Raw genomic sequence first — 15,704 nt, forward strand, 5'->3', positions numbered from 1 at the left:
CCCCGGCTCGAGTTCAGGACAACCAACACTGCAGAAAGGGCTCACAGGTGACTCCAACGACGTGGTCACCCTGAGTCAACCTCTCTGCACCCCCACAGCGACGCCTGCAGAGAGGATCCAGACCGCGACTGCCTGGTAACAAAGGAACCCAACGCCTGGACCAAGCACTACACCTGCAGCCCCCAGGACCAAGAGGTACCACCTACCAGTGCAGGAGTGACTAGCAGGCGGCCCTCATCGTAGCCCAGTCAGTGGCTGGCCCGAGATGCCCCCCTGTGCCCTGCCTCCATCACCAGAGTGACCCCCAGGTCCCTTGTTTTCTACGGCAAACCCGACACCTACTTTGCACCCTGCACCCGGCTGCCCTTGTGCCACTGAGGGTGTTTTGTGTGCTTGTTTGTGTGTTCCCCAGCCCCCCCCCCCAGTGCTCTACAAAACTCCCCTGGTCTGCTCCATGCCCAAGGACGCAGGTACTTACTTGCTAGCAGACTGGAAATGGAGCACCCCTGTTCTCCATAGGCGCCTATGTTATCTGGGCCCTCCTTTGACCTCTGCACCTGACCAGCCTTGTGTTGCTGGTGCGGTGGCTTTGGGGTTGCCTTGACCCCCAACGGTCGGCTGCCTATGCCCAGGAGACTGAACTTGTAAGTGCTTTAATTACCTGAAAAACTATTACTTACCTACCCCAGGAACTGTTGATTTTTGCAGTGTCCACTTTTAAAATTATTGCCATTTTAACCAAAATTGTGTGTACTACTGTTTTAAATCAAAGTTCTATACTTACCTGTGTGAAGTACATTAAAATGTATGTAGTTACCTAAAATTGGAATCTTGTGGTTCTAAAATAAATTAAGAAAATAATAATTTTCTATATCAAAAACCTATTGGCCTGGAGTTAAGTGTTTGAGTGTGTGTTCTCATTTATTGCCTGTGTGTGTACAACAAATGTTTAACACTACCCTCTAATAAGCCCTACTGTTCGACCACACTACCACAAAATAGAGCATCAGTATTATCTAATTTTGCCACTATCAACCTCTAAGGGGAACCCTTGGACCTTTGTGCACACTATCTCTCACTTTGAGGTAGTATATACAGAGCCAACTTCCTACACTATACCTGCACGTCCAACTAGAATTTACAAGTATTTTGTGGTGTATTCTTTGACCTGTGTTATATCATTCTATATGGAGTATTCCTTCATAGAGCACACTGCTACAATGTCTGATTCCGTTTAGACAGCTGCCTTGTTGATTTCCTAAGAGGTTCAAAATGTAGTACTTTGTGGTAGTTATCTGTTAATATGAGAGTTAACTTTTCAGTTGGTAACGCAAAAGACTGTGCTGCCATTGTTGCACCCTCCGTTTTAACAGTATGGATTTGCGTGTGTAACATATGTTATTTCCCATGTGGCTTTAAGCAGCATGAATATGCCAGACTTCTGCTGTTACACTGTATATCCATGTAGGCAGACGTTGGGAATGGAGAGGAGGGAACTGCTGAACTGCCTTCTTGTGTCGGTCTGAAGCCACGAAGATACTGGCTGGTCACCTTCCTTGTATATAGCTGATGACAGGAATTCTTATTAACTACCAATTTATGGTTATGAAATGATCTATGTAAAACATACAGCAAACGTAATGGTTTTTAGAACAGCACTTACCTGTCAAGATTTATGTGTGTCCAATTTGGTAAATATTTGTATCATTTTTTTTTTTTTTTTTAAACATCACTACCGTGCGAGCACAGACACGTCAAGTAGAGTGGGCTTGTAATTTAATTGTATTGGGGTCTGTGAGATCATGCCTGTTTTTGACCATCCTCTTCACCTTACCCCATTAGGCAGGTTGTGGAATGAATGGAAGGGCCATTTTGAAAAGCCTTGACTTCAGCAGTAATTAAGCCCAAAATTCAGAATTGTGACTAATGTTTTCTTCAACATGTCTAGGAAAATACGCAAGCTGCTCTCATCTTCTGAAGCTAAACGAGCTGCAAGACGTCCATACAGGTCCATCATAATCCGACAGACCCAGGCAGCGCAACTGTTGCGAACACCAATGAACGATGAACCCATCATCATTGAGGACTGATGCAAACTCTCAGAGCTCCCTCTTCTAATACTTTTACGCTATCCAGTTCTGCTTGATGAATCTTCTTTTTTCCCCCTCTCAGACAGTACTGAAGGTTTACAATTACAGTGTTGAACAAACCGTGGAAAAGGAAGGATTCTTAAAGCTGTATGCATCTTTTTTTTTTAAATTGATGAACTTACTATTATTGACCACTGGGAACAAGAGACTGCCCTCTCTGGTCTGTTTTTGTGACCATTTTTTTCACTTAGCTTGTAGATATTTTTTCTTTTTTTTAATTTTGGTCAGGTGGAAAAAAGGAAAGTTAACTTATTAAGAACATGTGGAAGAGCAATTTTAAGCTTTTTGTTTACTCTAATGGAATTAAGAATAGAATTCTTAAGGTTTGTGAATATATAACGAGCTATCATTAGCCTTGCTTTTATGAGGCTGTGTTGTATTTTTTTTATTGTTTTTTACACTGTGCCATATATTTTTTTGGTAGATAAAACTAAAAGTCTGTAACTCTTATACTGTGGAAAATGGGGCTGGAAAGCCAACAAGAAGTACATCTACTCGACTTGGTTCTGTCCCTCTTATTTTCAAGTAACTTTAATAGAAAAAAACTAGAAAATACAAAAAAAATAATCTTTATGCTGTATGCTGTGAGCCATCCATTGTCTGCATGGGCTTATACTTCAAGCTGTGCTTAATACTTTGGTTTGGAAAGGGGTGAGCTAGGAACTTAGTTGATTTCTCTCGCAAAGCATTACACTGAAAGAAACCAGTCTACCCCGAATCACATGAATCGACTATGTCTTCTGTTCAGTTCTTAAAACATGTAATGTAATTGGTCACAGTAAAAGGACTACTGTGTTGAAAAAGCAATTTGACAAGTCAGTGGAACACTCTTACCCTGAAACAATGAAGAATGATATTTTATGTCTATTAAATGTGCGGTATTGACCTTAAAAATTCAAGCGCAGACCTGCCGAGCCAAGTCAAAAGTGGTGTCAGTGTAATGTATTGCTTTTTAGAAAAGCTCTGTTCTGGCTCCAGGAGTCTAATACACCAAGTCCACTGCTCTGTTGCCTTTTCTTTAAACTCGTTTGCCCTGTAGGAAATATTTCTGTTAAACGGGCATTACCAGGAACAGCTTGGTTTTGCTGCATTTTCCCGATTTCGAAGGGAATTAAAACAAGACAATTAGAAGGCAAACACAGATTTAATTTGAACACAAATTGTGTCTAAAATGAGTGTTTTTCCCTTGTAAACGTTTGTGTTTGAGGTTTTTTGCATCTCTTGAACTTGCGTATTTGCAAGTATCAACCCTTTTTGCATTTGCCACTTCCAGGCAAGGTGCATTTAAAAAATGCCTCTGCCTTTGAAGGATGTAATAAAACAGGTGTTATTTGCAACTTGTACATGTCCCTGCCTTAGGCAGACAAAGCATGTAATAAAAGATGAAACAAATACATCATTCCGTATGTTTTGGCAATGAGAGGACCCAAAGTTGTATTTTGTACTCGTTTATACACTGGTACAACATGGGTAGAAGGATTGTTGACTGTGGTTAGAAAGAAATAAAGCCTTTTGTAAAATTAATGTTGTAAATTTATTTCTGTTGACAATTGCTATGATAGTAATTGAAATGACACTGATGAATGTTTGCCTTGATTGCTTACCTGCTGTGAAGCAAAATTTTGATCCAGAAACTCCAGTCACTTTACTCATTTCAGTCTACTGAACTTTGACTTGATTAGCATAAATCTATTTTATAAAAGCTTCTCGTGATTCTCTCACTTCTTATTCCAGCAGCCAGAAATGACCCCCAGTTGAAACCTACTCATCTTAACCTTCAACCTATCTGTCATACATTAGTATCGGTTCTATCCATAGGTCAATAAAAAGAATGTGTTCTTTAGAGCAACAAGAACAATATTCCTATTTCAGTATTTATTACAACGGTGCCTAGATGTGTTGTGTTCTCTGTTATACAATTTTGATTGACTTGTTCCCATGGTTGTCACACGAAGAATCACAGTTCTATGAAAGGCACAACCAAGGGAGGAACCAGAATGCTCGATGGCAACAGCACCAGTGCATTGTTCCACCTAGCTGCTCTGCAGTGAATTGGTGTAAAATCTGAGAAAGAAGAGAACAGACCAGTCTTTGCTAAGTCATACTGTACTTTACATGAGAGTGGAAAAACAGCCCCACTGGTTGTAGTAGTGCCATCCAAATGCAAACAGCAGGCTATGTGAGACTTTTGTGCCACTATTGTGCGCATATTATGAAACCAGTCTCCTGCATGCACACAATCTCGTGGGACTTAACCTCTTTTCAAAAGCTTTCCAGCTGTAACATACTCGTTAATCCATTAACATTCCAAGTTAGCACCTCTAGTCTATGCAATGACCCTGAGTCCTAATCAACATCACTCAAACATTCCTCACCCCTGTAATCTGGTAAGGCTAGCATTGCATACCTATTCCCATTCTTTTTAGCCTCCCAGAGTAGGAACTACACAGTTATTACCAGGGCTTCCCTTTCTCCTTACACCTTTCCCTTCAGCCTTACTTGTCTTAACTCCAACCCTGCGTGATATCTAAGGAACAAAATATTCTGGGTTTCGAGCTCCGATATTTCGGATCTCGAACCACCCTAATCGCTTCCTTTTGTACACCCTTTTCAGAATTTAAGATCAAGGACGTAACCAGCCCTGAATACATCAAGACTTTACACACTTCCTCCCTTTTGCTATTTTTCATAAAGTCCACCTGTGTAAGACCCTTGGTTCTTAACTCTTTCAGGCTGGGACACTTGGAGAGGGTAAAGAGTAGTTTAGATCGAATTAGAAGGACTATCTTTCTAGTACATTTTCCTTTTTTCCCCATTTTGTGCCGGTTCTAAATAGAACTAAAGGTCACTTACAGCTCCATTCCCTTTACCTTCACACCTACTCCTGCCTATACTGTTTTTCCTTTCCATTGCCACCAAACTCTTTCTGAGCGCTGTCTTCCCCGTAGCATCCTGCATGGGCATTGGATAGTCCCTTCATTGTAATCTCCTCGAGACCTCCTACCCTCCCCTTCAAGCTTCCCGATCCTCCTTGTTTCCCTCAGTTTTATTTTACTTTGTACACTTTTTTGCTTTTTCAATTTAATCTGACCCCCCGTCCGCTTGCCTGGCTACCTTTACTTGTACAGGGTTTGATCTTAGTCCCTTTCCTGCCCTTACTCTTTTTATCCTGGGTATATACTGTCTTTACTTAGTGGACGCCCCAGCTTCTTCCCAAGCATTGGCAGCGTGGAGACATAACTACTCTGCGGCTCTATTGAGCTCTGATCCTCTCCCCGACCTGCAGTGCTATCCATAGTTTGCATAAGGGCCTTTGTCTGTTTTACTTACCCCGCAATTACCTGAAATTAGTCACGCTGTACTTTCAAAATATCATTACTTGCTACAGATACCTCCAGCAACCCTTGCAAAGTCTTCTGCAAGATCAACATTATCTAACATGGACACCGAGGGTGACTTAATGAAAGCCCTAGTCCATCTGAAGTTCTTTTCCCAACTTCTGGGCCCTGACCCTCTTGCACCTCCCCCTCCTTCCTACAATCAGCAGTGTCCCCCTTAGGGTACCCCTCCTCAATATCCCCATTCCTTCCATCCTCGTACTGCCCTCCAAACTCCAATAATGAGAAAAGCCCAGGGGACGAGAAGAGTCTGGGTTCAGTATTGAATTCATTATGACTCAATGTGTCCTCCATGCTTATCGTTGGTAGACTTACATCTAAAGTCAGACCGCCGGGCTCCTTGTCTTGCCCTTTTTCTGTTGACCCCAGTACGGTTAAAGATTGAGGTTATTTCCTTTTAAAGTGTCTGTCCACAAAATTCTTTATTGATTTGGTTGCTGAGACTCCCTCTGAACTATTCCATAAGTGACCCACAGGCTGGTTGTGGCCCTTTTATAACCCTTCTCCTCCTCCCCCCCCCTCTAATTTTTCTTTCACCTTTTTTTCCAAGGCCGTCCGAGTCCACATCTGTCCTGTTGTCCAAAGACATGGTATTCCCATGTTGGAGGCTGCTCAACTCTTTTAACTGTTTGCCCTTCCTGGGTGCCATCTTCCCTTGATGCCTACCAACACCCTGCCAGTGGCTACTCCTTATTTCTCTTGCCACTCCTGTCAAAATTGTTTGTTCCTTTTGGGCTCCTTATATTCCTACACCCTTGCCACAGCTTCCACTTCCAAGCACTTACCTCTGCCTATGCCGGCCTTACCAAGGGACCGGGACCGCCGCCACCACCTCAAGAACAGCCAACTGTCGGTTCCTTTGAATCCTTTGTTAGTGGCAGACTTGGACCTTCACTCCTTTCACCTCCTCTAACAATCGATTCCACAGTCAATTCCACTATTGATTCCTATGCCGGTCCCCTGAGCCTCTGTACTGACCATCGAGCACACCTCAGTACGCTTGCTCCCTGCAGGGGCCGCCGTGGTTGTCCTATGCTGGCTGGAGACTGACAGGAGGTACACTAGGGTCTATGGCTATCCTTCCCCCTTCTACAAATCAAATAGAGTGGCCAATTTTTAAACCCCACTCGCAGCTCACTGGGTCCTGCGGCTATCCTTCCCGAGTCCACCGAAGGTAAAAATATTTTCCCGGCTTTAATTGCGGCTCACACACAATTTCTCCGCATTCAGCTCCTGCATTCTCCGCGTCTCGTCATTGTATCAGTTAGCGGCCGGCATGGCAGCACAGCGTCCGCATCCACACGGCAAGCAACAAGGCAGAGTCTGGAAAATCAGCAATAAAAGTATAATTGAATGTACTTGACAAGATAGGCATACATTTAGAGGCAAAATGACTGAAGTGAAAACTGTCTTTGTGACCAAGAATACCTCAGCTGAGCATATCTGTGATATAAGCACATTCTAGAAAGCAGTGCAGTGTAACAATGAGGAAGCCTCTCAGATTTGGAGCTCATACCTGTTGTAATGTCAAGTTAAGGCCTGCTGAGGAACAGAAGGATTAAATACAGGCGTTCCTGTATAATGTTCTGCCCTGGCTAAGTTTCGAAGCATCTCAAGGCACCCAAATCAAATAGGGCTGAAAAAGCCTGATAACAAGTACCACGTCCACAGTTCACCCTATATATGTCAGTTTTGTGTTTGCAGAAGTAGAAAGATAAGGTTTGCATATCCTTCAAGGGGAGAGAGCAAAATTTATATACGTCTACCTTGATCATTCCTCTCCTTCGAATATCCCATGCGCATGGCTGGAAAACGTCTGCAGTATCTCTCCAGTGCTCGTAGGTGGCGTTGACTGTTTCAATATTAGATGCAGGTTCTTAAAGATATCAACAGAGGCATAAAGCAACAGGACTGGTGCAGTTAAATTAATGTTTTCCCCAGCTCCTTTCGATGCAGTCAGGAGCTTCGCTCTTCTCTTGCCAGAGACTTTTCTTTTTGGTTCAGTAGGGACAATGTCACCACCAAAACGCTCGACCCATTGATGAACCATATCATGGTTGAGGTTCCGAGCAAGGTCAAGGGCCCCTTTGAGGTCACTACTGTCAACCAAGTCATAAAGCAAGAAGAAATGATGTTGCAAGAAGAAATGTTCATCTTCTTCCCCTCATCATTCCAAGAGAGCAGGTAAGACACCCTCGGCTTCATGTAGCCTGAAAACAGAGTAGATGGAAATATACCTGGTGCCATTTCTGACGATTCTGGATTCGGAGCTGTTGCATTGTCACTTTAAATGACTTGTATGCTTGCCATGTTATTACTTAAACTGAGTTCCAAGTCTAATAGAATGTAAGTTAGATGCTGTTTGGACCAACATCAGTGAGGTGTTTTTTGCTGTGCTGCCTCAATAAAGGAATTACTTTTATTTGAATAGAATGTTCTTCAACAAATTTTGCGACAAGATACAGAGGTATCCTGTCATCTACATGCAGCGCAGGAACGGGTCTGCATCTGTGAACCCTGTTCACCGAGTTTTCTTTCTGATAATATCTACCATGTTTCTACATTTGCCTTGACATTCAGTGCGGAGACCGTGGAGAGCACTTTTCTATCAGTGCTTGGACCTGTTTTAGGCGAGACATTTATTTACTCTAGATATTTATTAATTACGTCTTGACCACAACTGTTTGCGCACTACACTCCTCGTTACATCTCTGCATCTTATGGCTAGCATCCCGAGTACATCTCATGCATAGTTCTAAACGCCGTCATTGGCTACCATACTTTCTTTGTGCACGTATGTTTAGAGACTGACGTCTTCTGTGCAACCCCTAGTTCCCGTAGAAACATGCACGCACAGTACAAGCTCTATTTCCATCGAGATTACACACAGTGATGCTCCGGCAGCCATTTTTTTGCTTTGGGTTAAATTCAACACTCTGCTATACAATGTACATTGTTACAATCTCAACATCATGAAGCGTTTCGAACCTAAACTACACGAACATTTCATCGGGGAGAGCTAAAACAGAACTCACTATAACGTGGTGAAGGGTACACGTAATACAGGACTCAGGATAGTAATTTACAGTAAGTTCCTATTTTCAAGAGTTCTTACATGGTGATAGGCACACCTTTTCCATCCTAAGCATAATTTATTTATCCGGCAGCGATAACTCACATTTTACTCTTCTTCAGTTTGGAAATATTCTTTATAGTTATCCGTTTGTAAGTCCCACTCAACATGCAATTTGATCCACCAAATAAATTATTGCAGAGCAAAGGGGAACCACCCAGACTTTGAGTGAAGTGGAAAGAGGAGTTTACAACATATTTGAAGGCAATTGATGGAGAAAAAAAATACACTGCTACATTGTCGTGGTTCAGAGAGGCAAATTGTGTTCAGATGCTACCACAGATTACACCTACCCAAGAACAAGGAGACATAGATGTGTTTAAGGAAGCGCCATTACGTATAGAACTCAGTTTCAAACCCACTTCAAACATTAACTTGAATAGATTTACGTATTATACCAGGGCACAAATGGAAGGTGAATCATTTAATAAATTTCTCACGTTGCTGAGAGCTCTATCCATGAACTGCCACTGACTAAATGAATAGGGGTCAGTTCATTGTTCATGTAAGGAACACGAAAACACAAGAACAATTATGGTTATTAGGTAATCCCAATTTACAACATACTGTTTCTTCAGCTAAAGCATTAGAACTGTCAGGGAAATTGATGTCCACAATTAAAAACACTAGTATACAAGCAGTGAAACCTGATGAAGTGTGTGTAGTAAAGCGTCAGGATGAATGCCAATGGAATAATAGCAATGCATTTATTTCATGTCCACAGAATTCAAGTGCTTTTAAGAGACATGAGTCAGGATAGAAGTAATGTGTTACAGATGTGTTACACACGGTAAGGTATCTGTTACCACTGATGTATCAGAAGGTATGCCTGACAATGTACATAGAGAAATAATTGAAGATGGTAAAGGAATGTTTCTATCTTTACAGAGAAGAAGGGAAGAAAAGGATCAAGTAGTAAAAAAAAAACTCAAGTGCAATGTTCGTATATTGGGGTTAGATTTAGAGGTTATGGCTGATTCAGGCTCTCCATTCACAATAGTTACTCGACAATATTTTTTAGAGATGTTCGAAAATGTCATAAGTCTCGGACAACTGCAACCTTCGGATACAGTAGCATAGAGTTTTGATGGTTCCATCATAGATATGGAGGGATATATCGAGATGAATTTAGAGTTCAAAGAAAGAAGAATTTTGATCAAACTGTATGTAGCGGTAAAAGGAGTAAATGTATTAGGATGGAAGGACCAATGGAAATTGGGAATTATTTTGAATCCCAGGAGCAAGGAACCAGTTGCGTTGTTACCGAAAGAACAGATAGCTTACATTGGAGAAGGAGGAAAATGGGTAAAAAGAACATTTTCCCACAGTGTTCAAGAATGAGTTTGGAAAATTGAAGGATATCGTTCATCGGATAAGATTGAAAAGCAATGCTGTGCTTGTCAATCAGAAGTTGAGAAATGTACCCATCAACATCAGATATGAATTGAAAAGTGTGTTATCAGACTCGGTTAAAGAATGGATCATTGAAGAGATTGTATCAGCGGAATGGGTTTTCTCCCATTGTTTTAGCTCAGAAAACTTATCAGAAACTGAGGCTGTGCGTGGACCTGAGGGCTTTGAATGCCAACATTTTAGTAGACTGTCATCCTTTACCCAACATTAATGAAATTGTGTCTATGTTGGAGGGTGTCAAAATACTTTCCACTCTCAATCTCAAATCCTCCTATCATCAAATTGAACTTGCTGAGGATTCAAAACATCTTACAACCTTCAGCACATGCAGGGTCTCTACCAATTTATTAAAATGCTGTTTGGATTGGAATCTGCCGCCTCCATCTTCCAAAGAGCCATGTTTCATATTTTTAAAGATGTGAGTACTTTTGTTAAGTGTTTTCAAAACGACATTTTGACATTTTCAAAAAACTAAAAGGAACATGCAATACATATTGCAGAAGTTTGTACAGGTTGGAAAAACATGGATTAATGTTAAAAGCGTCCAAGTGCAAAAAGGTTCAAAAGATCTGTACAATATTTGGGTCACACCTTATCTGGAGATGCTATTGTAGCTAAGAGAGCCAATGTAGAAGCTATCGTAGGAGCACCTGCCTCGACAAATAAGGAATAGTTATTATCAATCATTGGAATGTGTGAATAATATAGCAAGTTTATAGTATATTTTGCAGCTAGTAAGGAACGTTTGAGAGAGACAAAAAGTTGACTTTTTATGGTTGGATAAAAAGAAAATTTAGTTCTCCAGTATTGGATCTTTCATAGATTCACACGCTTGAATCATCCCCGTCGTCGAGGTGGGAGCCTCACTGTAACTTTAAATACACAAAGCAGTAAGTCTGTAAGTTTAAAACCAGTAGGCCTCAGTAGGCCTTATAGGATATTTTATAGCCTATCCACCTTGTTTTGTGAAAAAACCCAAACTTCAGTGTCAACCAATCAGGATTCAGCCCCTCCCAAACACTCCCAACAGAGGCTGAATTCCCTCAGATTTTCTACTGCACGTCGTGTGAAGGGAGTCTCCCTGAGCTCTGCTCAGTTTACCTTTTTTCTGACTGAAAATTCTTTCTCTCAGGAACTCAGCTTTCCAACTTTATCATGTCTGAAAAGACAAAAAAGGGTCTTTTCAGAGACTGTGGCAGTTGTGGGAAGAAGAGACTACATATTGATGACCCCCACAAGAAATGCATCTACTGCCTCCATCCAGACCACAAGGTGAGAGACTGCAAAATCTGTCGCACCTTTAGTCAAAAAACCCTCAAAGACCGTGAGGGTAGGCTTCTCTTGTGGCTGCAGAAGCAGAAAGCCACGGAACATCCTTCCTCAGACGAAAGTGAAGCGTCGTCTCATGCTTCTCACTCCCAAAAAAGAACAGGTGAGAGAGGAAGATTGCCTGATGAGCCACCAAGGAAGATGGCCAAAAAGATGAAACCGGTCTCTACTGAGACAAAAAAGGGTGTTCCCCATTCAGAGACACACACAAGTTTGCCAAAAAAGGTTCATTCAGAGCCTACTACGCCTTTACATAAGAAGAGTACTGCAAAAAAGGCATCCCTGTCTCTGTTACCCCAGAAAGATCCGGAGAAATTCTCTTCAGGAAAAAGACACCCGTCGACGACGGTGACATCTGCGACAGTGTCGTCGACGTTTACAACTGCGTTCTCACCGATGATTATGACGTCATCCCCGTTATCGTCACCAACGATAATTACGGCAAAAATATTTACAAAGCTTCGTCGGCGGAGGCTTCATGGGTCCACCAATCGACCAAGGCACTTCCGTCTATGAAGCACCTCTCAATGAGGTTTAAGAAGAGCACACCGCCGACGACAGCACCGTCGGCGACTCAGGTGCCGACAGGGGAACCGTAGACAAAAGAACACTCGACGAAGAAGCCGTCGACTAAGGAACCGTCGACGAAAGCGCCGTCGACGAGGGAACCATCGACGAGCATATTGGCAACAGCAGTAGCAACGTATAGACCATCGACCCTCCTGGGTACTCCACCGCACCAATCTTCAACTATGGTGGCTTATTCTCAAGACAATTCAACAAGATTCTTACCTCTTTCACTCATCACCATGAGGGACAAAGCTTCCGATATTCTGCCAATGCATACCTCCCCAAGCAAAGTATTGCCATATCCCCCACAACATCTCTTGGATGATGATGATGACGCATACTCCCAAGACGAGGGAATGTTTGGGGTAGCGATTAGCCCGTCTCCGCTGCATGTAAAATGCCAGGATTTTGATGACTAAGATGAAGAGCAGTACCAGCCCAGCTATGCTTCAACATCGTACCCCCCGGCAGAACAACAATTACCCCTCTCCATGCCAAGCACATTAGTGGCAGAACTTCAATCTATGCTCAATGACTACTACAGAAGGTTTCCACCATCAACACCTACCACACCACCCAGGCCTGAAACCTACCAGACACCTCGTCAAACCCTGACGACCATTCTCCCGGAGACACCAAAGGCTAGCATACCATTGACTAGCCAAACGCAAGAAGCTCATCCCTCGTCAAACGACGAAAGGGAAGAGGGTGAGTTAAGAGATTCTGTGACCAGTGAATGGGATGATTACCTCGTCCCCACACCATCTCCACCTCCAGCAGATCCAGTGGATTCGCCTCCAGAGGACATAGGAGGTTTTCATAATTTGATAGAGAGAGCGGCAAAGCGCTTTGGCCTTTCTATTATCTCTCATGAAACAGAGTGCTTACTTTACGACTTCAAGGAACCATCAAAGAGATCAGTAAGAGCAATACCGATAGTAGATTTCTTATGGCAGGAAGGGTTGAAGGCGATGAAGAATCCGGCGACAGTGCCTTCACGAATGCCAAGGCTAGAAAAGAAATATAAGGCCCCGGATGATTCTCCGGCCTGTTTAGTGTCGCAGCCGAAACCTGATTCAGTAATATCACAGGCAGCGCAGCGACGTTCTAGAAACCCCTCCACGCCTATAGCATCTCCCCCAGACAAAGAGGGGAGGAGATTAGATAATATCGGGAAAAAATTCTCCTCGGTAGCGGCGGTCACAGTCAAGGCAGCTAACTCCCTCGCCATCCTAGGGAGATATGATCGCCAGATGTGGGCAGACATGTCTGCTTTCTTGGATCTCTTGCCGGAGGATGTCAAGGGGGAAGCAAAAAAGGTTTTTGCAGGAAGGACAACAGATTGCTGCAGAGATTTTAGACAGCCCAATAGACATTTCTTTAACTGGTTTCAGACAATTGGCTGGTGCAGCAGTCTTGTGTAGGCAAGGATGGTTAAAGGCTACATCATTTCGACCGGAGGTCCAGAGTCGCGTTCTCGACATGCCTTTTGATGGTGAGAGTCTGTTTGGGAAGCATGTCGACGACATGTTTCAAGCCATCAAAACAGATACGGATACAGCAAAATCACTAGGTACCTTACAATATAAAAAGCAACCTTTTTGTGGAGCAAGGGGAAGAGGAGGTTACTCCATTCGAGGGGGCTACCATCAGTACAGACCCCAGTATCAGTCTTCCTCCACAGGATCCCGACAACAGTACCACCAGCAACAGCAGCATTACAGGTTGCCACCGGCCACGGCCTATAAACATCCAGCGAGAGGAAGAGTGGCTGCCCGAGGGAGGGATACGGGCAGGAAACAATGACCCACCAACCATTCCAGCGTTCTTCCCCTCACCAATCTCGAGGGTTGGAGGTCGCATCACTTCCTATTTCCTTCAATGGACGGCGATAACATCAGACAGATGGGTGCTCGATATAGTGGCCAGAGGCCATACTCTGGAATTCACACAAACACCACCAACTGTTCATCCATCGGGCCCTCCGCCTCCGAGGGTGAACCAACTCCTCAAGGAAGTGCAAGTGATGCTGGGCAAAGGAGCGATAGAACCGGTCCCTTTTTCTCAAAGGAACAGGGTATTCTATTCCCGCTTCTTTCTCGTAAAGAAACCCTCCGGGGACTGGCGCCCCATCCTGGACTTAAGAGCACTAAACAAGTTTCTAAAGAAACAATCGTTCAGGATGGTAACACTACAGGATAACCTGCACATTTTAAATACTGGAGATCTGATGGCATCCCTAGACCTCCAGGATGCTTACTTTCATATTCCAATACACCGCAACCACCGCAAATTCCTCAGATTCAGAGTAGGTGGTATGCACCTCCAATTTCGAGTTCTTCCATTCGGTCTCAAATCGGCCCCCAGAATTTTCACGAAAATGTTGGCTCCGGTAGCAGCACATCTCCACCAGTCGGGTATGCAGGTTTTTCCTTACCGAGACAACTGGCTCATAAAGCACCTTCAAAGCCTCAGGTGATACGTCATATTTTGGTTTGCCTTCAATTGCTAAACAGCCTGGGGTTTGTTGTCAATTATCAAAAGTCTCCGCTTCACCCCACACAAGTATTAAATTTCATAGGAGCAATATTAGACACGGTCCACAGCAAGGCGTATCCGTCTCACGAGAGGAAACAAAAACTAACCTCCTTAGCACGCAGACTCTCTACAAAAAAGTTTCAGTCCGCATCTACAAATCATTGCTAGGGATGATCTCATCATGCATTCCGCTAGTCCCAGATTGCAGGCTCCATATGCGACCCCTGACAGAGCAATTGGATGTACAGTGGACTCAGGTGCGCGGTTCGTTCGAAGACAGAATTCGCATAACACCTCTAATGCAGACCACCATGAAGTGGTGGGCGACGCTGACCAATTTGTCCAACGGACTCACATTCCTTCATCAAGTACCCAGTTACATAGTAACGACGGATGCTTCTCTCGAGGGATGGGGTGCACACTGCCAAGATCTGCAAATCAGCGGATCCTGGAATGCAAAAGAGGTTCAGCTCCACATCAATTACCTAGAACTCAAAGCGATAGACCTAGCTCTAAAAGCTTTCTTGCCAAAACTACAAAATTCAAGCGTCTTAATCAGAACGGACAATACGACCAGCATCTTTTATCTAAACAAGCAAGGGGGCACAAGATCCCTACAACTCCCGCAACTAGCTCAGGATATCTGGACATGGGCCATCAAGCACAACATTTCGCTCAAAGTGGAGCATGTGCCAGGACAAACCAACGTTCTGGCAGACACCCTGAGCAGGACAGTGATACCTTATCACGAGTGGGAGCTAGACCAGAAACTTCTCAATCGACTTTTCCTTTTATGGGGCAAACCAAATCTCGATCTATTTGCCACACTCGAGAACAAGAAATGGCAGTATTATGCAAGTTGGCTTCCCCAGAAAGGATCGTGGGGAAATGCGTTTTCGATTAGATGGTCCGGGGTCTATGCCTACGCTTTTCCTCCAATCCGGCTCATACCGAGAATCATCAACAAAATGAAGACGGGGGGTGTCTCCTATTCATAGCTCCCAGGTGGCCCAGACAGGTCTGGTACACAGAGCTCCTAATGCTCTCCGAACAGCCACATGTGCAACTCAGAGTCCGACCCTCTTGACAATGCACCAGGGACAAGTCAGGCATCCAGATCCGTCATCTCTTCACTTGTCGGCTTGGCTCCTGAATTCCATGAGTATGTAAATA

At 43.6% G+C, this 15,704-nt stretch overlaps 1 protein-coding gene across 4 annotated transcripts in view; it reads left to right on the plus strand.

The window, feature by feature from the left end:
* The window catches only part of MTA1 (metastasis associated 1), a 555,902-nt gene extending 552,228 nt beyond the window's left edge, over positions 1-3,674 (plus strand). For all 4 annotated transcript variants that reach the window (XM_069208854.1, XM_069208851.1, XM_069208855.1 and 1 more), the window contains one exon: positions 1,949-3,674. Coding sequence is in view for 2 of the 4 variants with exons in the window: in XM_069208851.1 (XP_069064952.1) it covers positions 1,949-2,090 (142 nt within the window). In the remaining 2 variants the exon portion in view is untranslated. The remainder of the gene's footprint in view (positions 1-1,948) is intronic.
* The last annotated feature ends 12,030 nt before the right edge of the window (positions 3,675-15,704 follow it).

The sequence above is a fragment of the Pleurodeles waltl genome, chromosome 9 (genome assembly GCF_031143425.1).
Source record: "Pleurodeles waltl isolate 20211129_DDA chromosome 9, aPleWal1.hap1.20221129, whole genome shotgun sequence".
NCBI lineage: Eukaryota > Metazoa > Chordata > Amphibia > Caudata > Salamandridae > Pleurodeles > Pleurodeles waltl.